The sequence below is a fragment of the Schistocerca americana genome, chromosome 7 (genome assembly GCF_021461395.2).
Source record: "Schistocerca americana isolate TAMUIC-IGC-003095 chromosome 7, iqSchAmer2.1, whole genome shotgun sequence".
Lineage (NCBI taxonomy): Eukaryota > Metazoa > Arthropoda > Insecta > Orthoptera > Acrididae > Schistocerca > Schistocerca americana.
In genome coordinates this window covers 224,699,153-224,726,716 of record NC_060125.1, presented here as the reverse complement: position 1 = coordinate 224,726,716, position 27,564 = coordinate 224,699,153, and the positions used below count along the sequence as shown (strand labels likewise).

Genomic DNA, 27,564 nt, shown 5'->3' with positions numbered 1-27,564 from the left:
GTGTCAACCTCATTTTTAAGACATCTTTATTCTCCTTTGCCTGCTTCATGAGCTGCATTTTTATGTTTTCTCCTGTTGTAAGCCAAATTCGATATCTCCTGTGTTATTGAAGAATTTCTACTAGGCCTTGTTATTTTGCCTATTTGATATGCCACTACCTGCACTATATAATTTATCACAGCTACCCATTCATCTTCTGTTGTAAGCCTTTTCCCTGTTTCTGTTAGTTGTTTCCTAGTGCTCCCCGTAAAATTATCAACACCTTCCAGTTCTTTTAAAGTTTTTCAGACCCTCTTTTGTTAATGCCTACCTTTCTGCAGTTTCTTCAGATTTACTTTGTAGTTCATAATCTTATAAATTGTGGTCAAGAGCACACATCTGCCCTGAGAATGTTTTATATTTTAAAATCTGCTTTCTAAATTCTTAAACCAGGTGTTCGCAATTTAAAATTGCACTCTGTACAAAATTGTATCTAGCAGTTTCCTATTTCATTCCTTTTGCTCAGTACATGTGTGTGTACTATTTTTCCTTCTCTTCCTTTTCCTTGTGTCGATTTCAATCCACTCCAAAAATTAAACATCTCACTTAATTACTGGGAATATTTCTTTTATCCTATCATACATTATTTGGCTATTTGGCTTCTGCAGATCTAGTAGGCATATAAACTTTTACTACTGTTGTGGGTGATGGCTGCATCTGTCTTGGATGTGATAACTTGTTCACAATGCTGTTCATAGTAGCTCACCTGCCATCCTATTCTCTTATGGGTTATTAAGCTCACTCATGTTTTGCTCCTATTGAACTTTGTTTTGATAACTCTGGATCAGAAGTCCTTTTCTTCCCATCAGTGTATCACTAATTCCTACTATCAATTTTTGTTCTTAAGTTCTGTAATCTTCCTACCCAATTTAGGGATCTAATATTCCATGCTTGTACCCCTTGATAACATCATCCTGAGCAGTTCCTATCCTTCCATAATCCAAGTTTGTGCTCCTCCTCTAATGACCTTGTTATCACTCAGATGTTAAACCCTTTTCCCAGGATTTCAGTTGACTGCACCATGTCCTAGTAGTATTATGTAACTAATTTATTCACTTTTGGCGCTGTATCACTTTAATTTGAAAGGATTCTGAATGATTATATCAAGGTATGATGTCTAGTGTTTTTGTCTTTTATATTTGTGTAGAATTCTGATAGTTATGCTTTACAGCATTTTATGGTGAACTGAACGAACTTTTGCATAGTAGCATATGTCATAGTTGGTGGTTTTTGATTCTTGAAGTATATACTTGTACTTGCAGTAGGTATTACTACCATAGGAATTTTATAATCAAATTATAGAGTCTGACTATGTGCAGAGTCCTTGGGTAAGCAACACGAAGCTATGACAAGGGCTGTGAAGCTGGCTGAACGCAATAAACACCTTGAACAGGAATTACGAGACATTGACCACATTGCATTGGCTGTTGAAGAGGAATGTAACTCAACAGTGAAAGAGAACTCAAGGAGAGTTTCAAAGATACAGGTGCTTTTATACCACTAAACTTACTTTTTAGTATATAAACTGTATTTTAGAAAATTTTTGTTATGTTGTGGTTACCATAATACTGAGCAGCGGAATCAAATAAAATGATCTTAGTGTAACATTTTGCTTGAACTGACTTAACACTTATGCCATCATCTTGTTTAGTGAACCAGCAACAGCCATTTCTCAAAGCATAATCAAAGTTAAAGTTGTTTTGTTAGTTTTTAATGGTGTCTTCCAAAGATCATATAAAAGATAGAAATTTACATTTGGAGCACGCCACCCAAACAAGGCATGAAGACCAGCGATTTGCAGATTGTATTGTTTTTGATCTGGAAACACTACTGCTAAGTTTTAATAATTTTTTTTTACTTCTTCAGGTAGATTGTTAGTGTAGTAGTTGCATATTTTACTTCTTTCTGTGCCAATTAGGTATATTAAAAGGCAGTGTAGGTCATTTTCTTAATATGTACAATAATGGAAATTCCATGATAGCATACAATGTGTAGCTATCGTTCATGTCTTTTTAGAGACCGATAGGTCAGTTTTGTTGTTTGGAATGGCATATTATCCATAAGCTCCTCTTGAGACTTCATTGCGTAAATAACATCAGTATATTGCATCTTCTTTCATTTGTTTAAGTATTCCATTTAGGTAGAAGAGGGGCAACATGCTTTTTGGGAAATTTTTTGGTACTTGTGTACTTCCATGGACCCCAGATAGTGCACATTATTTCTGAGAACACTTCCCTGTCCCAAGTTAAAAAATAGCGATTCTCTATTTACTGGACAATTATAATTTTTTACAAGTAGTCTTTTTGTTGTGCAATTTGCTTTGTGACAAACACATGAAAAAGATGAAAAACTAAAAGATGAAAAATGAAAATGCAAGTTCTGATGGCCTTTCACAGCTATTGTGTTTTTAGACTCATAAAGATACCCAAAGTGCTTGTGTCACATGTTTCATTTACTTTGTTTGTGTGTTGTCATGGTCTGTATGATCACATATACTATGATGCAGAATCTCGGACCTGTATTTCACTTGTAATTGTTACCATGGTTACGTTGAGTTTACTTGTTGGATAAGTAACAAAAATTTGTTGCCATTCATTATGTTGCTTTTGTGTTAGTCATCATTATGCAGTTTATTATTGTACACTTTGATGTGGGAAAGCAGTATTCTGCAATAGCAAGCATTTTTATTTTGGAAAAGTTGAGAAATAAGTGGAACAACCGCTTTTGCATATTGTTTGTAAATTGAGCTACAGGTGTAAGAAGCCCAATAAGATACCTGTGCTGATGGAAAATAACTGAACAGCTATAAAAGATAGTTGTTTTGGGAAATTAAAGAGGCTGGTGAAATACTGGACAGTCTACATCTATTTATAACACTGATGAGATGTGATGTGGTGTATATCATTCCAGAAAGTATGGATAGCTAGAACAAAAAATGTCTTGTGCATCAAAAATGGATGTGATTGTCATACATGAAGTATGCAAGAGTGGAATGGGTGGAAAAATTGGTTCCCATATAAATAGAGAAGTGTTGTATATGTGAACACTGCAAAGGAAATTGTTCACATAATTATGCTCTTGCTTCTGTGTCTTGCCAAAAAAATGCTTGAAAAACGTTCCTTGTATTAAATACTTCTGCATATGTTACCCTTCTTTTGAACCGAAATGTAATATTCACGTACAAAATAATAGAAGACATTTCCACAGTTCACCAGTGTTCATCAGGCAATGTATCCAGAGTAGGTGCTTGAAGCTGGGTGGCAGACATTATGAATTGGATAATTATGAGTCTGTAAGGGGGTTGAAGACTTCGGCTTCAACAATTAATACTTTTGCTAGTGTGTTGAATTGTTACTTGTGACTCTGTCCTGTTATCCTCATGTGATCTAATCCTACTTATCAAATACAGGTGCATCTAATAAACATGTACACACAATTGCAGGATGTTTAAAATTTGTTTTCATATCTATAGCTCTAATCTCTGGTTAAAGTAAGTTTTACAAACTGCAGATAAGGTCGTACTTAAATTATTGGCCTTCAGCCTCAATACATACCTGATTGAATCATGGCAGATTTCCTACCTCGCTCTAAAGCATCCATTCGGATTTCTGCACACTCAGCTTGAATCTCGCAACAAATTGTGTTCAGGTTACACAGTGTTCCACAGTAAAAATTGAACATCATAACATCTATGGAGCATGCAAGAAACTCAATTAGTCCCATGCATACTATCCACTGCCCTTGATACATTTTAATAAAAGTATGCTGACAAAGTTCTGTGATTGTGCAGTGGAGACCGTCTTGTTGGTAATAAAATATATAATTCAAAAAAGGTAAAGGAATTTGGCAGTTGATTGCAGACCCAACCTGTATTTTTATTGCAGATTTAGATTTCAGGTGTTGAGTAGCCATCTTCATTGCTTTTAAACTGAGTCACTTAGTTTCATCAATCTTTTGGCAACGCATGTTACCAGACGACTTTAAGATGTGTATGGCCACAGCCTAATTATTGATGGAATCAAACTTTTGTCAAATGTATAATTGCCATACTTTGCGCAAATGGAAAGGAAAACCTCGTTGGGTACTGTCCTCCAGTTACAGTACCTTCAAAATAGAAAAGTCAAGTGAACCTGATAGGAGACTAGCCACACCACACCTTCAAACCAGGTGTTTTTATGAAGCGATTATCTTCAGGCCAGTAAGCACAATTGTGTTGATTGGTAGCTCCATTAAGTTTGGACTGTTCTTCATCTGGCCAAAAACTGCTACCCATAAATCTCAGTTCATGTTTCACCATCCTGTGAACCCACTTGCAAAATTATTTCCTGCAATCTTGATCATCACTTAGCTTTTCACTAGCCTTGGAATTAAATAAAGTAATCTGCTTCTCTCCAGTATACACTGTATACTAATAGTAGTTACAGATGGTAGTCATAAAGTTTTATGTATTACCTAACAAAAATAAAATTGTACGATTAATTTCTTGTTTGCAGTTATACTATGTGATCAAAAGTATCCAGACACTTGCCTGAAAATGACTTTAAAGTTTGTGGCACCCTACATCGGTAATGCTGGAGTTAAATATGGTGTTGGTTCACCCTTAGCCTTGATGACAGCTTCCACTCTTGCAGGCATACGTTCAATCAGGTGCTGGAAGGCTTCTTGGGGAATGGCAGTCCATTCTTCACGGAGTGCTGCACTGAGGAGAGGTATCGAAGTCGGCATTCCAAAACATCCGGAAGGGTTCTGTAGGATTCTGTAGACCAGTCTGCTACAGGGTTGTTATTGTCATGTAATCACTCCACCACAGGCCGTGCATTATGAGCAGGTGCTTGCTTGTGTTGAAAGGTGCAATCGCCATCCCCGAATTGCTCCTCAGCAGTGGGAAGCAAGAAGGTGCTTAAAACATCAGTGTAGGTCTGTGCTGTGATAGAGCCAAGCAAAACAACAAGGGATGCAAGCCCCCTCCATTGAAAACACCACCACACCATAACACCACCACCTCCGAATTTTACTGTTGGCACTATACACACTGGCAGATGATGTTTACCGGGCATTCACCATTCCCACATCCTGCCATCGGATCACCACATTGTGCACCATGATTTGTCACCCCACACAACATTTTTCCACTGTTCAATCATCCAATGTTTACCCTTCTTACACCAAGCGAGGCGTCATTTGGCATTTACCAGCAAGATGTATGGCTTATGAGCAGCTGCTCTACCATGAAATCCAAGTTTCCTCACCTCCCACCTAACTGTCATAGTACTTGCAGTGGATCCTGATGCAGTTTAGAATTCTTGTGTGATGGTCTAGATAGATGTCTGCCTATTACACATTACGACCCTCTTCAACCGTCGGCGGTCTGTCAGTCAACAGACAAGGTCGGCCTGTACGTTTTTGTGCTGTACATGTCCCTTCACGTTTCCACTTCACTATCACATCGGAAACAGCGGACCTAGGGATGTTTAGGAGTGTGGAAATCTCACGCACGGACATATGACACAAGTAAATGCTCTCTTACGATGTGTAATGACTACTGAGGTCGCTGATGTGGAGTATGTGGCAGTAGGTGGTAGCACAATGCAGCTAATATGAGTCGTATATTTTTGGAGGTGTCTGGATACTTTTGATCACGTAGTGTATATGTCAATTCAGCCCACTAATAAAATGGAGATAGGCTGTGCCATTTTTGTTTTGGCTTATCTTGTACTGTATTACATTAATGTGGTGTGGGAATTTCAAGTTTTTTTAAATATAATCAAAACTTTATGGCTACCTCTCTCACACCTCTCTCACACAACTCTTAGCTTGAAGACTTGTAGTAAATGGACAAACAGTTCCAGCACCACATTTTAGAATTCATCAATTGTAGTCATGCAGTCCAGTAGTGGTCCTGCTTTATAAACAGTAAGACGCGAACATCTCCTCCTCATGTAATAGTGCCGCATGATAAATCACAATGCTGCTGCTCGTGCTGCTGCCCGACGACTGACGTCTCCTGACACAGTAAGCTTATATACAATCAGGTGTTTATGTAAAAGGTGGTGGCAACTGTGAAAAAATTGAACTTGTTGGAGATCAAAAAAAATTTTGTCACCCCGTTCGCAGAACTCCTGAAGACAGACGTTGGCTGTGGATATTGTATCACAGACACAGCCCCTTTGACTGTTCAGAGATGTCACTAGACTGGCTAAAGATGTAAACAACCATGCATGGCCGGCCGAAGTGGCCGTGCGGTTAAAGGCGCTGCAGTCTGGAACCGCAGGACCACTACGGTCGCAGGTTCGAATCCTGCCTCGGGCATGGATGTTTGTGATGTCCTTAGGTTAGTTAGGTTTAACTAGTTCTAAGTTCTAGGGGACTAATGACCTCAGCAGTTGAGTCCCATAGTGCTCAGAACCAACCATGCATGAGCAGCACCTATTAGACAGAGGGGGTCCGACAGCTGATCAGTTCCAGTCATTCCACCAGGAAGGAGATACACGGCTCGTGTTGTCTGTACAACCATGCCTAGACGGTCAATACCATGGTTCGATCACGTCCACATTGTTACTTTGTGCCAGGAAGGGCCCTCAACAAGGGAAGTGTCCAGGTGTCTTGGAGTGAACCAAAGCGATGTTGTTCAGACATGGAGGAGATACAGAGAGACAGGAACTGTTGATGATATGCCTTGCTCAGCCTGCCCAAGGGCTACTACTGCAGGGGATGATCACTACCGCCGTATTATGACTCAGAGGAATCCTGACAGCAACACCACCATGTTGAATAATGCTTTCCGTGCAGCCACAGGACATTACAGCTCAAACTGTGCGCAATAGGCTGCATGATGTGCAACTTCACTCCGGACGTCCATGGTGAGGTCCATCTTTGCAACCATGACACCATGCAGTGTGGTACAGATGGGCCCAACAACATGACAAATGGACCGCTTAGGATTAGCATCACGTTCTATTCACCAATGAGTGTTGCATACGCCTTCAACCAGACAATTGTCGGAGATGTGTTTGGAGGCAGCCTGGTCAGGCTGAACGCCTTAGACACACTGTCCAGCGACTGCAGCAAGGTGGAGATTCCCTGCTGTTTTGGGGTGGCATTATGTGGGGCCGATGTACGCTGCTGGTGGTCATGGAAGGTGCCCTATTGGCTGTATGATACGTGAATGCCATCCTCTGACCGATAGTGCAACCATATTGGCAGCATATTGGCTAGGCATTCGTCTTCATGGATGACAATTCGCGCCCCCGTCGTGCACATCACCTGAATGACTTACTTCAGGATACTGACATCACTCAACTAGAGTGGCCAGCATGTTCTCCAGACAGGAACCCTATCGAACATGCCTGGGATAGATTGAAAAGGCATAATTATGGACGACGTGACCCACCAACCACTCTGAGGGATCTGTGCCAAATTGCCATTGAGGAGTGGGACAATCTGGACCAACAGTGCCTTGATGAACTTGTGGATAGTATGCCACAACGAATACAGGCATGCATCAATGCAAGAGGACCTGCTACTGGGTATTAGAGGTACCGGTGTGTACAGCAATCTGGATCACCACCTCTGAAGGTCTCGCTGTATGGTGGTACAACATGCAATGTGTGCTTTTTGTGAGCAATAAAAAGGGCAGAAATGATGTATGTTGATCTCATTTCAATTTTTTATACAGGTTCTGTAACTCTCAGAACTGAGGTAACGCAATACTTTTTTTGATGTGTCTATTTAGAAGCTTTGCAGTTTGGTTTCATCCACCTGCTGGTTCAGAGTGTAATTTGAGTATGACTTCTTTCCTGGAGGGGTGGCAAATTCAGGGACTTTGTTGTCACAAATGCTTTGGTAATTTACTGTTACAATCACATTTTTCAATCCAATACTAGGGTAGTTACCTTATGTAGCATTGCTCCACCAGATTGTGTATCATTAGCTTCAGGGGATTGCTCTGTACCCTTGGTGACACGGCAAATGAGTTATTGTCACACCAGCACGCTATCAAACTTAATGAATGCGGTGTTTCACCTGCAGTGAATGAGCCAGGTGCTGTGGAATAGTGTCCTATGAATAAGATTCCTCACAGTTTAACCTAGAGTGATTTTTGCTATTTGTTTGATAAATTCTTGGGACACATTAAAGATATTCAATATTGTGGGAAGGACAGATGGTGGTGTCACCAATATTCTCTTCTGAGGCCTGTTAGTGTCACATACATCATTGCCTGTGTATCCTTATACTTGTGCATCAGCTGCAGCCCATATGGATGATATCGTAGAAGGCACTGTGTGCCTTTCCTTTAGTTCATATCGATTTGGGTTGCATCTGCTGAATGATAATTTCCAGCCACAGAGAAATAATCTGGTAGGTGAGCACTTGCATCACAGACACCATGCACTTATAGCTGTCAGTTTGCTCCCTGGGCTTTAATCTAACTGGTAACCACATCGATCACTGCCGATTTCCAGATGGCACTTGTTAGCAGTGGTGCTGCAGCAAGTCATGCTGGACAACTTGATCCACACTATGGGGAAGTATCAGACATCTTATATTGCAATACCAGGTTGTCCTACCCTATATTGGCATTTTGTATGCTCCAGAAAAGGTACACTAAATGCAGTTACTCCTCCCAAGACCTGTGGCCAGTTTTCCAGCGTGCTTTCTAATTGTATCACTATGTCACCTGTCCCAATGTTGCCAGAGCATCTTTTGGTTCACACGACAGCTATGTGAAATTTTTTTGTGTATATTGAAAATCCATTAATTTTGGTTCATAGGTGTATCACACAATAGAGTAACATTACAAAAGTTCCAATGAGCTGCATGACTTCTTTTGTATAAGCAATATTTGGGAAAGTGTTCCATTAATTTTCATTTCAGGCATTTCTGCTGCATTAATTATTGCAGCTCGATACTACTGCGTTTTATTCGAAGCTTAGTGTAATCCAGGTGTTCTGCACACAGGAGAGACTAGATGCAAGTCTAGCTCAAGTACGTGACTTGGAAAGGGAAGTTCTAGAGCTTAAACGCAATGAACAAGAAGCTCAAGCTGATGTGGAAAGTGCCAAGAAAGATACTAGGCATGCTCAGCGTGCATTGGAGAAAGCCCAGTCAGAAAACAGACGCCTCTCTGAAAAAATCAATAACCTCCTTGTAATAGGTAAGTCCATAGCTGTAAGCATTCTTATCTTTACCTTGTATGCTACTGGCCATTAAAACTGCAACTCTGTGATGATGCTGCGCAACAGATGCAAAACTAGACTGGAGTGTACTGCACGCTTTAATATGGAAATTATAAGCATTTCAGTAAAACATACAAAGTAGGTAGAAGTAACAGCATCTAGATTACTTTCTTCCAATACACACACCTGTTGGCAGGCAACTGGGTCTCCGTGGACACATGTGAGCAGGAGTGGACAAAAGGTTGACACACGGGCAACTGGGTTGGAGCCTAGGTGACAGTTCTGCACCAGCCAGTGAACATGGACATTGTTGGTCGTGTGGTTAGTGAGGCATAGACCATGTATAAAAGGGTCGCCCAACAATGTTTGTGAAGAGATCATGTTATAACTTCTGTAAGAAGGAAAAATGTCTACTAGCATGTCTCAGAATTTGACAGGGGCAGAATTGTATCCTAGTGAGATTGGGGCTTTATTGCTGGATAATTTTGCTGCTTAGGATCCAACGAGTGGCATTTGAATATTGAACTGACAGTTATAATCTGCGCCAAGCAAGATCTCAAGTGCTCCGTGTGACTAGTGTCCAAGAGGACAGACACACTGCCAGATTGGCCGTGCAGTACTGTATGGTCATCTCACATACTTTCAGTTAGAAAATGGTCTTGTTCGCAGCAAGATGAGTAGCCAGACAGGCCCTGTGCTGTGCACATCTCCAGAGCAGCAATTTATATATTTAGCTTTTCCTGTGTTTCATTAGTATCATATTAAATTTTGTGCATGTTTTTCTATTAAAGAGGTTTAATCTTGTGTTCTTAAGTGTAAATGTAAATTCAGGTAGTCTATAATGTAGTTTTCATTTCTTCTGAACAGCCAGCTTCACAGCTCATAAGACATCAGCCTCCACTTATGACACATCAGGAGATACGCAAGTTGCATATTTAGGTTTCTGTCTCTACTTTTATAGTCAGTTCTTAAGTTAGTAATACTGGGATGGGTAGACTGTGTGCATGCTGTGTGCAGATGTAGGAGGAACTGGCTGCATTTCACAAACAGCTGAATGTACTTTTGGGTACTGTGTCATCTTTAGTTTGCTGCCTTGGGGCGTAGCGTTGGGGTAGAATCTGGTGCATTGCACAAGACAATGCTCAGGGGCTCTGCTGCCGAGGCACCTCCCAGTGTACCCAATGCAGTGGATCTGCTCCCATAGCAGAAGGAGTGGTGGGTGGTAACACTTTTGCATCACTCGAGGTGAAGGCCCAGTGTGGAAACTGGCCATGTGGCCTCGCACATTCACACTGTGAGTGGACAGCTGGCTGCTACTTCAGCAGGGCCCAAGCAGGCACACGTGGGCAGGGGTTAGCTAGTTATCAGCAGCTCCAACATTAAGCACATTATGGAGCCACTTAGGAAGACAGTGTTAAGGGCTGGAAAGGAGGCCAGTGTGCACTACTGGGGGACCTCTTTGAAATGTGGAAGTCGCCTTGCCTGTGGCAATCGAGTGTGCAGGGTGCAATCATCTGCAAGTTATGGCTGACATGAGCACCAACACTTGGCCTTGGAGGCCATCCATAGGTTATACAAGCAGCTGGCAGAGGTGATGAAGGTTGCTGGCCTCATTCACAGGATGCAAGGAGAGCTCACAACTTGCGGCATTGTTCCCAGAGTTGATCGGAATTCTTTGATTTGGAAGCTAATGAAGGGTCTCAACGAAAGGCTTGTTGACTCTGTGACAGTGTTGGCTGCAGATTTCTACTTCTGCGTTATTGAGTGGTGATTTGTAGGACTCTCCTTGATGAGTCATGGGTGCACAACACAAAGGAAGCAGCTCCTCGGGTAGGAGAGTGCTTGTGGAGTGGTTTTTTTTGGATGGGTGGTAGTTTTGAGGTATTTTGATAAACTCTCACCAGTCGATATGCAGAAAGGGAAGTCGGACCACATTCAAATTATAGACACTTTAACTGTGAAAATTTTATCAGTAAATTGTCAATGTATTCATAACAAAGTTCATGAATTGACTGCCCTCCAGGAAAACACTTGTGCTCAGATTATTCTTGGGACCAAAATCTGGCTGAAACCCAAAGTAGAAAGCTCTGGATTTAGTGAGTCGTGGAACATACATCGGAAAGACAAGTTAAGATGCCATGGGAGGGAAGTCTTCTTTGTAGTTCACATAAATATTGTGTCTATTGAGGTCGAAGTTGAGTATGACAGTGAAGTTATCTGGTCGTGTATAACAGGTCTAGGTGAAACAAAGTTAATTGTTGGATTTTTTACCAGCCATCTGATTCCACTATGGTAGTTCCAGAGTCATTCAAAGAAAGCTGACAGTTAGCAGCTCTGTAGTGTGCAGTGCTAGTTGGAAGAGATTTTAACGGTGATGGTTGGAAGTGATTTTAACTAAACTAATATGGACTGGTAAAGTAATGGATTTGTTGCTGGGGCTGCAAACTGACAGGCTTATGAAGTACTTTTGAACATGTTTTCTGAAAATGGTCTTAAACAGCTAGTTCAGCAGCCTAAACAGAATGGAAATATCTTGTATCTACAAACAGGCTCTACCTTATTGACAGTGTCAGTATAGCGACTATGATTACAAAAGGTAATAAATCAGTCAAGAAGGCTAGGAGAATATTTCTCCTAGAAAGAGCAGATAAACAGTCGTTAACAGTTCACTTAGTCAATGAATTGACATTGTTTAATTCCAAAATGATGGACATAGAGGAATCTGCTCAAAGTTAAACAGATTGTAAATCATCCTCTGGGCAAGAATGTGCCTAGCAAGTGGATTAAGGACAGAAAGATCCACCGTCATTTAGCAGTGAAATTCCAAAAATGCCGAGTAAGCAAAGACTGTTGACTTTCGGTTCAAAAGAGAATGCGCATATGATGATAGGCACAGGTTAGTAGGGGTGTTAGCATCTGTGCTTTGTGCAAAGCTTACAACTACTACTACTGCCATACCTTAACAAAAGATCTGGCTGAGATCCAGAGAAAATCCAGGTCCTATGTATAATTGCTAAGTGGGTATAAGGCTTCCATCCAGTCACTCATTAACGAAGTTTTAAATTTCACATTTAAGAAATAGTTCACATGGGAGAATTGTGTGGACATACCATCTTTTGACCATCAGACTGACTCCCATATGGATGACATAGTAATAAGCATCCCTAATGTAGAGAAACAACTTGAAAAAGTTGAAAACAAATAAAGCACCACGTCCCAATAGGATTCCAGTTCGATTGTACTAAGAATACTCCATGGCACCAGCCCCTTACTTAACTTGCATTTATCAAGAATCTCTCACCTAGTGTGCAGTCCCAAGCTACTGGAAAAAAGTGCAGATGCCTCCTGCATAGAAGAAGGGTAAAAGAAGGGACCTGCAAAATTACAGACCAATATCTCTAACATTGGTTTGCTGCAGAATCCTGGAACATATCCTTAGTTCCTGTATAATAAGTTTTCTTGAGACCATGAAGCTTATGTCCATGAATCAGTATGATTTTAGAAAGCATAACTCGTGAAAAACTCAGCTTGCCCTTTTCTCACGTTGTACAGTGGAAACTCTGGTTGAAGGGCAACAGGCAGATTCCATATTGTTAGAGATGGTGCCTCCCTGCAGACTCTAAATGAGGGTACGGGCATATGGAATAGGTTCCTAGCTAAGTGAGTGGCTCAAGACTTCTTAAGTAATAGAACCCAGTATGTTGTCCTCAGTGGTGAATGTTCATCAGAGAAAAGTGTATTGTCAGGAGTGCCCCAGGGAAGTTTGATATGAGTGCTATATACAGAAATGATATGCAGGCATGATGGACAGGAGTCTGCAGTTGTTTGCTGCTGATGCTGTGTACAGGAAGGTGCTGAAATTGAGTGACTGTAGGAAGATACAAGATGACTTAGACAAAGTTTCTAGTTGGCGTGTTGAATGTCAGCTAGCTCTAAGCGTAGAAAAATTTAAGTTAATGTGTATGAGTAGGAAAAACAAATTCATAATATTCAGATAAGGCATTAGTCCTGTCCTACTTGACACAGTCATGTCGTCTAAATATCTGTGTGTAACATAGCAGTGCGATATGAAATGGAACTAGCATGTGGGGATTATGGTAGGGAAAGTGAAAGTCAACTTTGGTTTATTTGTTAATTTTAGGAAAATGAGGTTCATTTGCACTGGACACTGAATATAGAACACTAGTGCGACCTATTCTTGAGTATTATTCAAGTGTTTTGGATCCATACCAGCTTGGATTAAAGAAAGACATTGAAGCAATTCAGAGGCAGGCTGCTAGGTTTGTTACTGGTAGGTTCAAACAACATGCAAATGCTATGAAGATGCATCATGAACTCAAATAGGAATCCCTGGAGGGAAAGCAACATTATTTTTGAGGAACAGTATTGAGAAAATTTAGAGAACTGGCATTTGAAGTTGACTGCAGAATGATTCTACTGCTGAAAACATACATTTCATGTAAGGGCCATGAAAATGATATATGAGAAATTAGGGCTTGTAGAGATACACATAAACATTTTTCCCTCGTTATGTTCGTGAATGGAACAGGAAAGGAAATGACTAGTGATGGTACAGGGTGCCATCCGCTACACACCGTATGTTAGCTTGCAGGTATGTCTGTAGATGTACCATCTGGAGCACCAGGAACTGCCAGTGTGGCGATCATTGTTGTGGCTTCCCTTGCCATGGCAAGAGAGAGATGTGTGCTGAGTTGTGCACCCTGTGATAATGCTGGATACAGAAATGGTGCTCCTCATCTTTACAAACAAGTTCCAATTCTGCATGCAGCATCACAACATGTGGAGGGTCTGAGGAGAACAAAAAATGCCAGAATTCATTTGACTTCATTATATGGGCCCATTTGATGGTATATCATTATATGGGCCCATTTGATGGTATGGGGCACCATTTAGGGCAGAACATAATCACCTCTGGTTCACAAAGCTGGTAATTTGGACAAGAATGTCTACATTTGTGCTTTAAGGTCAGTGTATATGCACTATCTTAGAGTTCTTAAAGATGTTATCTTAACAACAAGATAGCTTAAGACCACATATTGCCTGTGCTGTTCTGACTACCTCAATACGAAGTGTGTTTGACTCTTGCATTGGCCACCACTTTCTCCAGATCATTCAATGACTGAAGACATAAATCTAAGGGTCTCTGAGAAAATGCCATGCCATCACATGTCAGCCATTAGCATTGATGAACTCTTAACTTAAGAGTTTAAGCAGCATGACGTGACATACCCTTGTTTGTCATGCAAGCTCAATTCGACTTAATGCTCATCCATTTTAGAGGTATTGTTGTCGTCACAAGTGGCATCTCTTGTACCAAATTCCACACATTGCATAGCCTGAAATCACCACCAAGTTTGATCATTTACTCTTCCTACTATGCAGAATGATTTAAATTTCCATTGTTTTCTATCTGTCTATGAGTTAGAATTTTAACAGAGAGCAGTGTATTGTTCACTTTATTTTTCTTATTGCAAATTATTTTGTGGACATTCTAGAGAAAGTAGTCAATGAAGATATGTTCCACACTAATGTTTCACTGATACGGTAGTGACTGAACAGGAAGTGGAGGTCAGTTTGTCTTTGGATCAGGAGTAAACTCAAAATGGAAATAGCACAGATAATAGATTATAAAAGGCCTAATACTTTGTCCGCAGATTGCTGTATGTTGAAATACTCCATTGCAAACACTAAATCATGGCAAGTAGTATTTGTAAATAATATATTAGTATGGCTGAGAATCAGACTCAAATTATACGAAAAGTTTTGCATCTGCATTTTCATTGGTTTCTAGGTCAGTGTTAAGAAATTCTGTGGATGTTGTAATGTACTACCCAATTACTGAATATTGCAGTACGTAAAACCACACAAATATTACTTAGCTTCAAAATTACTTCGTTAGTCCTCGAATTGATAAATACCCTCATGGGAAAAAAAAATCACAACACCAAAAAGTATTTAATGTAGAGTAATGAAACTTCAGAAATACATTTGTGTAGATAACATATTTAAATGATTAACATTGCAAGACCACCGGTTAATGTAAGTGTGAGTTAAGTCATTGCAAAATGTGAAATGCTGGTACATTGATAACCGGTGTAACTGCCAGAATGTCGAATCCAAAAATGCAAATGTGCATGCATTGTGTTGTGCGGGTGCCGGATGTCAGTTTTTGGGATGGCGTTCCATGCCTGTTGCACTTGGTCAGTCAATACAGGGATGCTTAATGCTGTTTGTGGATGACACAGTAGTTATCGTACGATGGTGTCCCATATGTGCTCAATTAGAGACAGATCTGATGACTGAGGAGGTCAAGGCAACAAGTCAACACTCTGTAGAGCATGTTTGGTTACAACAATGGTATGTGGTTGAGCGTTATCCTGTTGGAAAACACCTTGTGGAATGCTGTTCATGAATGGCAGCACAACAGGTCAAATCACCAGATTGACCTACAAATTTGCAGTCAGGGTGAATGGGATAACCACAAGAGTGCTCCTGCTGTCATATGAAATCGCATCGCAGACCATAACTTCAGATACAGGTCCAAAGTGTATAGCATGCAGACAGGTTGGTTGCAGGCCCCCAATTGGTCTGCCCTGAACTAGCACATGGTCATCAATGACACAGATGCAGAACTAGCAACAGAGCTCCACCCTGCCATCCAATGTACTCTCCCTTGACACCAATGAAGTTGCAAATAGCGGTGGTTTAGGGTAAGTGGAAAGAATGTTACAGAGTGTCTGGCTCAGAGCTGTCCTTGAAGTAACTGAATTGTAACTGTTCTTGGTGTCACTGTAGTTCAACTGCTGCTCAGATTGCTTCTGCAGATGCTGTATGGAGTGCCTAAGCCATACGCTGAACACAATGGTCTTCCCTCTCGGTAGTGCCACGAGGCCATCTGGAGCCCTGTCTTCTTGCGACTGTACATTCACGTGACCACTGCTGGAGCAACATATACAGTGGCTTTGTTCCTGCCAAGTCTTCCTGTAGTATCACAGAAGAAACATCCAGCTTCTCATAGCCCTATTATACGACATCATTCAAACTCAGTGAGGTGTTGATAATGCTGCCTTTGTCACCACAAAGGCGTTCTTGATTAACTTCAACTCGCCACGTCCAGTGTCAAGAGTAACGGATGCCCATGAGCATTACACTATGTATTTAAAGCAAACCTGATTCGCATCCTCGTAGTAACACTACTAGCACCACTCTTATGCGACTGGTGTGAAATTTGAGTAGACTTTATCTTTGAGGTGTAGAAAAAGACATACTAACTTTCGTGTACGTCACACAGCTCTTTCTAAGTGGTGCTGTTTTTTCTGTCACTTTAGTTAAAACACACTTTTTTCATTTGATGTAGTATATTATTTGTAAGCCATCAATCATGACGAAACCCCGAGACAAAAACAAAGACAGACTATTCAGCTATTGCCACGTATCAGTTTATAAATTTTCAACAGTTAACACAGAGGTTGGACAAAAATGTGGAATGCAACGAAAAATGTGTGCTTTGATATAAATGGAGGTGTTAGCCAAGTCTGAAGGTTGAGCTGTGTTGTTTGACCATGAACAGCACTGGTGCAACATCCTCCATACCTTCCAAGTGTTAGTCATGCTCAGAACAGTGTTGTATGCACCATGTTTTCCTATTATGGGCATTTGCACAACTGAGTGGTTTTGGAATCCCAGCTACATTACATAGGGGCAAAGAGAATGTGAATGAGGTCAAATTGCCTGTGCTATTACGGTGGGAGCTTCTGTAACCAAGGTAGTCACAGTGTTTAGTGTTTGAAGATGCACCTCATCAAAAATTTGTACCATATGCAGAGAAAGCAGAAAAACACCATCCACTGACACAGAGAAAAGTGTGTGTTGAGTGATCATGGTGGGTAGTCATAGAAGATGATCATGACAAAAAGACAAGAGATTATGACAAAAAGGCATTGCACGACGAACTGGGATTCCAAAACCACTCAATTGTGCAAATGCCCATAATAGGACAACATGGTGGTGAAGCCTTAAAACCTAGACTATTGAGCAATGGAAGAATATCATTTGGTTTGATGAGTCTTGTTCACACTATTTCCACCTCTTGGCTGAGTTTACATCTCAAGCGTGAAATGTGGTAGGAGTTCAGTGATGCTTTGGGCAGCCATATCATGGTATTCCATGGGCTCCATGGTTGCTCTACAAGGTTGCATTACTGCCAAGGATTATGTGACCAGTTTGGGTAATCGTGTCCATCCTGCGATACAATGTTCGTCTGCCATCGTGATGCTGTGTTCAAAGATGCCAGGGACCCTGTTCACACAGCTTGCATCATACAGGACTGGGTTTGTGAGGGTGAGGATGAATTGTTGCATTTCCCCTGACCACCACAGCCACCAAATCTCAGTATTAGTGAGTATTTGTGGTCTGCTTTGCGGAGAAGAGTGCATGATCATTGTTACCTGAATTTCCCACAATTTTGCTGGAGGAATGGTATAAGATTGCCTTGAAAACTAGACTTGTATTTATCCATCTCAAGACGACTGGAAGAAGCTGTTTTGGTTTGCAGGTTTCCTACACCATACTAGGCATGGTAATGTATTGATTTTTGGTGTATCCATATTTTTTTCCACCCTTTTACATCTCGTCCCTTAGTTATAAAATCAATTGCAATTAATTTTATTATACAGGAACAACTTTTAAAAAAGTTTTTAAGTGATAAATAATTTAGCATTTCCATCAGTAATTAATGCCCTCATAAGCTTTTGTAAAATTTACTTCTTTATGACAGACATAAATTACTGATCATTCTGCGGAACATTTAATTCCTGTTTGAGCCCAATTTATTTTTACTCTTTTATTTTTTTTACATTGGACCTCTACACTTTGCTATGCAAAATTTTGCACTTGTAATGTGACTTAATACTCACCCACGCACTTTTTTAATTATTTTTTTTATTTTTATTTTTTTTTTTACGTGCAATCTGGACTTTTAAGAAAATGTAAATTACACGTTTATACACCATTGAACAATGACATATTCATTGCTCGCATGTTTTAACTTACATTATTAACATTCACATTTCCAGAAAGTATTTTTTTAAAAAAGTCATACGTCTTCTCATTTGTATCAGAAATGTTTTCACTACCTAATAGCACATTAAAACACCAAACTCTTGGAGAGACAAACTTTTGATTATGAAAAACCACAAATATCATGTACTATAGTAACACTCTGAATTGTACACTACATTAGTGCCTAGCTGAGTCAGCGATATTTCAGTATGTTTGATCGCCCTAACATTCACTTTTTTCACACACCTGTTCAGTATTTATCAAATTCTTGGCACCAAAACCACAACTATTTTTTATGACTTTACACTTTTCCCACAAAGATCCATTAGGTGGTCATTAATTACAGCTTCACTATACTTTGTATTGAGGCAAATTTATTCTTGTTCTCAATTTACCATATGACACTTTGTTGCCATAGTTCCATCAACAATGTAAAGTCCTTGTCAAGATGTGGGAACTGTTTACATGTACAACTGAAGATGAGACTAGAAACCTCAAAAATGATCATGTTGCATTAAAACTGCAGACCATTTAATTGCTGTTTGAGCCTAATTTATTATTACTCTCAACTTTTACATTTCATTTTTGTGTGTATTCTGTACAGGACTTCATTTCTTCTCAGTTGTGTTGTGCACATGCATTTGTGTGTTAGCAGTCTGCTACCTTTTCATCTTACCATGTGGGTATCCAAAATCTCAAAATGTGGCATAGGTTTTTCTGTATTAATCATATTTTAGTTTCCAGATAAAATTCCATTGTCATGTTAATACTTTAAAAGAGAAGGTAGTTAGTATTACTTACACCTATTAAGCAGTGGAGGTGTGCAATTACTTTTGTGACCACAAGCTTTTGTTTCTGTTTTGCACTCCTGATTTTCCTTCTGTTGAGTTTTAAATGTCTTAAAATATTTTATTATTTTTTCTATTTCAGCTATTTTCTATACAGACAATAAAGCATAAGAAACTAAAATTAAATCTTTTACATATTAGGTAACAAAAGTAAACATGAACCAAATGTGCAGAAAATGGTGTCTTTCTGAACCAGAGGTCCTTCATCTGGAAAAATGAGGGAGAATGATTGGAGGTAATAGTCTTATTGATGGATCCTGAGGCAAAGGAGGCACATCAGACTAGAAATGTGGGGGGAAAGGGGATCTTGCACCACTTTGAAATGTCTTTAGTATGTGACTGGATATTTGTTTATCTTTTTTAGGGTACTTCATCAAATTACCTGTTGTTCAGTCCTGCAGAATCTCCATTACCTATAACCTTTTGACCTCGTAATGTTTAACAATTAAAGAGTACAGTTTCTCAGTTCTCTTTTCCTCTTACAGCAGAGGAAAGAACTTCCAATTCCAATTATTAGCATTTTTGTTACATTTTCTTTGCTTTGTATGCAGTTTTCCTCCAGTGTTTATATGATTATAGTTTTATTTTGGTGATAACTTTCCTTCATGGAATACTAATAAAACTGTTTTTGATTGTTATAGTCATAAAGTTTTTGGCTGTTTCCCTAATAACCATTTAGTACCTTTAGTTCCTCTTTCCATTTAGAACATGATCTGAATAAAGAAATTGATCGAATAAATAAGGAGAATGCAAGTATCAGACAAAAGTTGATTGAGTTTGAGAACAGACAAGCTCCATCAGGAAGAGAAGTGTCACCAGATGAAAGAAGTTCATCATCTACAAATGGTGGACCAACACAAAGGATGGCTGCCGAAAGAGATGCCGCTAATTTAAGGGCGGATAATGTTTGGCGCACAGAACAGGAGCCACTTCGAAGCACAAAGTCTAATGGGGCAACTGAGTCAGAATTGGCACAGGTAAGTAATGTTAATATATTTAAAAGAAATTAATTTAGTTGCTAGAGAAGGGTAGCATACCAGTGAATTTTCCTTACAGCAGTGGCCATCATTCAAAGTACCTATGTCAGAGATCAAATTTTGGAAGCTGTCGACAGGAGGTATTTTCTGTGATTTCTCAAAGGCCTTTGATTGTGTAAACCATCAAATTCTATTAAAAAAGGCAGATTTTGTTGTTTCTCAAGAACAGTATAATATACAATGTCTGTATCGCATTTTTCATCTTTATTGTCTTCTCAAGTATATGTTAAGTTTGAACTTTTACCACTCTCATTTCATTTTGGGCACTATCATAGACAACTGAAAATTTGGTTTTTGTATTAAAGTTTTTATTTATTTTAATGTTTAGCATAACTTTGCTTCCTGGATACATCACTCATCCAATCATAACGAAACTTAATGTTGCATTAATTCAGCATATTTTCTGTAATAAATATTTTATTTGCATCATATTGTTATTGTCCTATCTGCGACTCAGCATCTCCACTATATGGTGCATGGCAACTTTCCTTTTCATAATATTGTCATGTAAGTTTTATTTGAACTCTGTACAATTTGACACATTCCATGTCCTCGTGATGTTACAGAAATTGAAATAAATAAATAAACTGAAAATTAGATAGACATGTGTTGAACAAGCTGTAATAGATAAAATTCAGAATTCAGCAGGAAAACTTCTGATAACAAACCTATGTTTTCAGTGCTCTCATGATATTTCAACACGTGAATGCAACCTGAAAATGATTTTGTTGCCAAAACTGAACAAACCAGGATAGTACAGTTTCAAATTCTGCTACAACAGGAAACAGATTTTATAAATCCTCTTCGCCAGAATCCAGTCTCTGGCTGTGACTTTCACTCAATAATAATAATAATAATAATAATAATAATAATAATAATAATAATAATAATAATAATAATGAGGTGCATTCAAGTTATAACATTGTCAGTTTTATTCTCACTAGCTGATCGCATGAAAACTGTGAAACTTGTCACTTCTTGACCTAATCTCATTGCAGTCATAAATATTTTTGTAATTCTAATGCCGTGATTCCATGGCCACTGTGGCCACTTCTTTAGGAGTCTGGTTTGACCACTGGAAAAGCACTGACACAGTAGCAGCATAGTGGATGTGTGACTATGGAATGCATCTTTCATCATTGAAAATGGCCAAAAGTCACTATGAGCCAGGTCAGATGAGAAGGGGCATGAAAAATCACATCAAAGTTGTTATGGAGACATTGCAATCTTGCATTCTCCCATGGTATTGATGCATTGTCATGGTGGAAAAGAACATCTGCAGATGTTTCCAGGCATTTTTCACGCAATGCTGGAAGGAGCTTGTTCTTTGAAACATCTTGGTGTAGGATGCATCTCTCACTGTAGTGCCCTCTGGAATGCAATGTATAAGGATTATGCCATCACTGCTGTAAAACATGCCCCCATCATTTTTTTAGCACAGCTTAGTCGAAATATTATTCATGATGATGAGTGACAGTGCTTCCATTGAGCTGACTGGCACTTTGTTTCTGAATTGAAAGTGGCACTCTTGTGTCATCCAATGTCACAATTGTTGAAAAGTTCCATTCATGCCATCATCAACAGGCCATGTTTGCAGCCTTGTGATTATCTGTCAGCGATCATGGCACACAGTTTGCACATATTCAGGTCTTCACACAAGATTATGTCCACAGACCCCACAGAAATGCTGGATTTGGAGGCAATGTGTTTCACACTCATACAGTTATCCTCCAGAGTAATTTTCTCCATTCAGTCAATCATGTCATGAGACCAGTGGCTGTGAGGCAGAGATTGTGTTGGTTTGCTGTCACACGCCATTCTGCCTTCTTTGAACTGTCTCACCAATGAATACACATTCGACACATCTGTGACACCGTCACCACGTGTCTCACTCAACTGGCAATGAATTTCAGTCAGGGTCAGAGGGCACAAATTGAGAAAATGAACAATTACATACTGTAGTAGTAGTAGTAGTAGTAGTAGATAATAATTGAGCAAATGTAGAAAGCAGCACAAATGTCACTCTAGCCAGTCACAGTTCTGCGAGAAAACTGGAGTAGTTGAAGATGAAAAAAAGAAATGAAACATATGTTCTAAGGTAAACACAACTTAAAATGACTCATAACATGAGGCTCAGGCTTTAATATTGACACTCCTGCAAAATAACTTTTCACATCCATTTAGGTAACACAGATATTGCATACACCTAGAAAATAACTTACCAGGGAACTGAAAGCTCACTTGAGCTCTACAGTGTGTGTGTTCTGTTTAAAATGCTCTCAGTGAGACCAGTATACCCAAAATTTTCTGGATCGCAGGTGAGGGCAAGGTGTCACGAGTATGTTGAGATTGGAAAGTACAATAGTGTAAGTGTAACCCAATAAACAGAACAAAAATAAACATATTGGGGAAAATTGCACAGATCAGCACAAACTCTTAATTTGGGCTAATCTCTGCAAAATTACCAGATAATATGTTCCTTGGTACTTTGAGAATGCATTAAAGGTAATGCTTCCTTGATCAGAAGCTGAATAGACTCTGACAGGTTATGAGTGAGGTGTATATTCACAGGTGAAAAATTGATAAATGTCAGTGAAGCACATGGTAAAGTGAAAGACAAAATGAACCTGTATACAGTAATTGTTGCCTGATGTTCCTTTTATGCTTGAGGAAGTTAAAAGAACAGCTGTCTAAATATAGAAAAGAAAACATAATTTGCCATGAAGGGATTTATGTAGAAGCACTTTCAAAGATTATGGAGTATACCGCAGTATTAGAAGAGTATGTCAAATTATTGCCCTTTTAGTCATATGCTGAATCTATAAAAAATGATAAAAGGTTTTGGTCTTAAAAACTGTAAAGATAAGAAACCCACTGTTGTAAAAGCATGTCATCCAAGCTTTTTACTGTTGTTGTTGTTGTTGTGGTCTTCAGTCCAGACTGGTTTGATGCAGCTCTCCATGCTACTCTATTCTGTGCAAGCTTCTTCATCTCCCAGTACCTACTGCAACCTACATCCTTTTGAATCTGTTTAGTGTATTCATCTCTTGGTCTCCCTCTACGATATTTACCCTCCGCGCTGCCCTCCAATACTTAAATTGGTGATCCCTTGATGCTTCAGAATATGTTCTACCAATCGATCCCTCCTTCTAGTCAAGTTGTGCCACAAATTTCTCTTCTCCTCAATTCTATTCAGTACCTCCTCATTAGTTATGTGATCTACCCATCTAATCTTCAGCATTCTTCTGTAGCACCACATTTCGAAAGCTTCTATTCTCTTCTTGTCTAAACTATTTGTCGTCCATGTTTCACTTCCATACGTGGCTACACTCCATACAAATACTTTCAGAGACGACTTCCTGACACTTAAATCTATACTCAATGTTAACAAATTTCTCTTCGCCAGAAACGCTTTCCTTGCCATTGCATTTTATATCCTCTCTACTTCGACCATCATTAGTTACTTTGCTCCCCAAATAGCAAAACTCATTTACTACTTTAAGCCTCTCATTTCCTAATCTAATTCCCGCAGAATCGCCCGATTTAATTCGACTACATTCCATCGTCCTCGTTTTGCTTTTGTTGATATTCATCTTATATCCTCCTTTCAAGACACTGTCCATTCCATTCAGCTGCTCTTCCAGGTCTTCTCCATGGATTTTAATTCCTACTCTGAATTTTTCTTTTGTTTCCTTTACTGCTTGCTCAATATACAGATTGAATAACATTGGGGATAGGCTACAACCCTGTCTCACTCCCTTCCCAACCACTGCTTCCCTTTCATGCCCCTTGACTCTAACTGCCATCTGGTTTCTGTACAAATTGTAAATGGCCTTTTGCTCCCTGTATTTTACCCCTGCCATCTTCAGAATTTGAAGGAGAGTATTCCCGTCAACATTGTCAAAAGCGTTCTCTAAGTCTACAAATGCTAGAAACATAAGTTTGCCTTTCCTTAGTCTATTTTCTAAGATAAGTCGTATGGCCTCACGTGTTACAGTTTTCTACGGAATCCAAACTAATCTTCCCCGAGGTCAGCTTCTACCAGTTTTTCCATTCATCTGTAAAGAATTCGTGTTAGTATTTTGCAGCCGTGGCTTATTAAACTGATTGTTTGGTAATTTTCACGTCTGTCAACCCCTGCTTTCTTTGGGATTGGAATTATTATATTCTTCTTGAAGTCTGAGGGTATTTCACCTGTCTCATACATCTCGCTCACCAGATGGTAGAGTTTTGTTAGGGCTAGCTCTCCCAAGGCTATCAGTAGTTCTAATGGAATGTTGTCTACTCCGGGGGCCTTGTTTCGACTCAGGTCTTTCAGTGCTCTGTCAAACTCTTCACGCGGTATCATATCTCCCATTTCATCTTCATCTACCTCCTCTTCCATTTCCATAATATTGTCTTCAAGAACATCGCTCTTGTATAGACACACTATATACTCCTTCCACCTTTCTGCTTTCCCTTCTTTGCTTAGAACTGGGTTTTCATCTGAGCTCTTGATATTCATGCAAGTGGTTCTCTTGTCTCCAAAGGTCTCTTCAATTTTCCTGTAGGCAGTATCTACCTTACCCCTAGTGATATGTGCCTCTAAATCCTTACATTTGTCCTCTAGCCATCCCTGCTTAGCCATTTTCACTTCCTGTCGATATCATTTTTGAGACGTTTGTATTCCTTTTTTGCCTGCTTCAGTTACTGCATTTTTGTATTTTCTCCTTTCATCAATTAAATTCAGTATCTCTTCTGCTACCCAAGGATTTTTATTAGCCATCGTCTGTTTACCTACTTGATCCTCTGCTGCCTTCACTATTGCATCTCTCAAAGCTACCCATTCTTCTTCTACTGTATTTCTTTCCCCCATTCTTGTCAATCGTTCCGTAATGCTCTCCCTGAAACACTCTACAACGTCTCGTTCTGTCAGTTTATCTGGGTCCCATCTCCTTAAATTCCTACCTTTTTGCAGTTTCTTTAGTTTTAATCTACAGTTCATAACCAATAAATTGTGGTCAGAGTCCACATCTGCCCCTGGAAATGTCTTACAATTTAAAGCCTGGTTCCTAAATCTCTGTCTTACCATTATATAATCTATCTGAAACCTGTCAGTATCTCAAGGCTTCTTCCATGTATATAGCCTTCTTTTATGATTCTTGAACCAAGTGTTAGCTATGATTAAGTTATGCTCTGTGCAAAATTCTACCAGGCGGCTTCCTCTTTCATTCCTTACCCCCATTCCATATTCACCTACTACGTTTCCTTCTCTTCCTTTTCTACTCTCGAATTCCAGTCACCCATGACTATTAAATTTTTGTCTCCCTTCACTATCTGAATAATTTCTTTTATATCATCATACATTTCATCAATCTGTTCGTCATCTGCGGAGCTAGTTGGCATATAAACTTGTACTACTGTGGTAGGTGTGGGCTTAGTATCTATCTTGGCCACAGTAGTGCATTCACTATGCTGTTTGTAGTAGCTTACCCGGATTCCTATTTTTTTTTGTATTTATTATTAAACCTACTCCTGTATTACCCCTATTTGATTTTGTATTTGTAACCCTGTATTCACCTGACCAGAAGTCTTGTTCCTCCTGCCATCGAACTTCACTAATTCCCACTATATCTAACTTTAACCTATCCATTTCCCTTTTTAAATTTTCTAACCTACCTGCCCGATTAAGGGATCTGACATTCCACGCTCTGACCCGTAGAATGCCAGTTTTCTTTCTCCTGATAACAACATCCTCCTGAGTAGTCCTCGCCCGGAGGTCCGAATGGAGGACTATTTTACCTCCGGAATATTTTACTGTATATTGTAAGAAAACTGCAAGAAAAACAGCTCTGCAAATATATCCATGGAGGAAGTTTTGTGTGCAACATTTACAAGCTGAACTAAAGCTTTAACAAGCAACCTCCTGACATATGAATTATTTGTCATCCGCACTCACCTACAGTCATCTAAAGTTACCTTTGCAGACAAACTTGCTTGCAGGAATTTGAAAAGCAGCAGTGAAGAGTACTACAGGTCAGGCATTGATGTGACTGCAGTGACATAGTCAGTAGGATGCCACAGCTTCACTGCTTTTCAGTCTTTTACATTAAAAAGTACAAAAAAACTATAACACTATATTATTACTGATTTTTCTTGAAAATATTTATGAAAAAAGAACTTTACAGATAAATGAACAGGTTTAACAACTCAAAGTGTGATGTGCAAGGCCAGATCTTCTAAAACCTGACTCCTTAACTGATAAGTGTAGGTGCAGAAACAAATGGGTAATTATAGTCCTTGGGCTAATGCCACTGGTCTTCGGTGTTGCTCTGATTTTTCTTTTTTAGTGATTAACAGCCAATCAAGTTAAATACAGGGTGTCCCAAAATAATGTATACACTTTTTGAAACTGAACATCTCTTTAATGAAAGGGGTCAGAAATACAGTTTTAGTGGTGTTGGGTGCCTCATGGTCCAGCTTAAGGTGGTAAATGTTCAAACTGGTGTCCGTCCATCGCAATACACCGTCGACGACGACTTACAACTGAGCAACATGTCAGTTTTATTGTTTCCAATGGAACAGCATCACAGGGTTACTCAATTTACTCTCTAAGATCATCCATTGTGTGTGGTCTCGCAGCGTCAACTGTGTTCTTGAGAGTACCCTGTAGGTAGAAGTCTAGAGGAGTTAAATCTGGAGATTGAGTGGGATACTCCACACTCCCAAGTACAAGTCACCTGTGACAGTGTTGTCAAAGAAGTACGGCCCAATTAACACTCTAGAAGACAGACCACACCAGACTGTTACTCCTGGTAGATTATCATGCCTTTGCTCGGTTACATATGGATTCTCCCTGGCCCAATACACGCAGTTATGGCAGTTGATTGTTCCATCAAGTTTAAATGTTGCTTCATCTAACCAAACAATTCGATCTTGAAAACGTTGCTCTTCTTAACATCTGTTAATGAACCACTCACAAAATTTGCTTCACCTATCAGGATCACCCTCGTTAAGAGCATGGATAAGTCTTGGAGTGTAAGGCTTAAAGTTCTGAGTTCTATGAACACTGCTTCTGCAGATCCCAGTCTCATGAGAGCATTGCCTCAGATTTCTTTGGGGTACATGTGTATGCCTGGATTACTGCATCAACACTCTCATTGTCTGTCGAACTTCTTTCGTCTACTGTGTCCCTTTTTGATATCGTGCACTGTTCCTTCAACCTCAAACTTATCTCTGATTCTTGTAATTGTTACTCTTGTCGATTGTGGTTTTTCAAATTAAACTCTCCAATGTCAGCGTACTGCACTCACATTCTCTGTTTTCCAGTAACACTTTAGCACCCATTTCCATTGTTTGAATGATAATGCCATGTTTGCTGACAATCTTGCAACAAAAGAAAGC

At 39.5% G+C, this 27,564-nt stretch overlaps 1 protein-coding gene across 1 annotated transcript in view; it reads left to right on the top strand.

Annotated features, from left to right (window-relative positions):
- Positions 1-27,564, top strand: part of LOC124622260 (centrosomal protein of 135 kDa) — a 362,362-nt gene that overhangs the window by 68,852 nt on the left and 265,946 nt on the right. Inside the window, exons 6-8 of the mRNA XM_047147922.1 lie at positions 1,359-1,525; positions 8,998-9,193; positions 19,850-20,121. Coding sequence (XP_047003878.1) covers positions 1,359-1,525; positions 8,998-9,193; positions 19,850-20,121 — 635 coding nt within the window. The remainder of the gene's footprint in view (positions 1-1,358; positions 1,526-8,997; positions 9,194-19,849; positions 20,122-27,564) is intronic.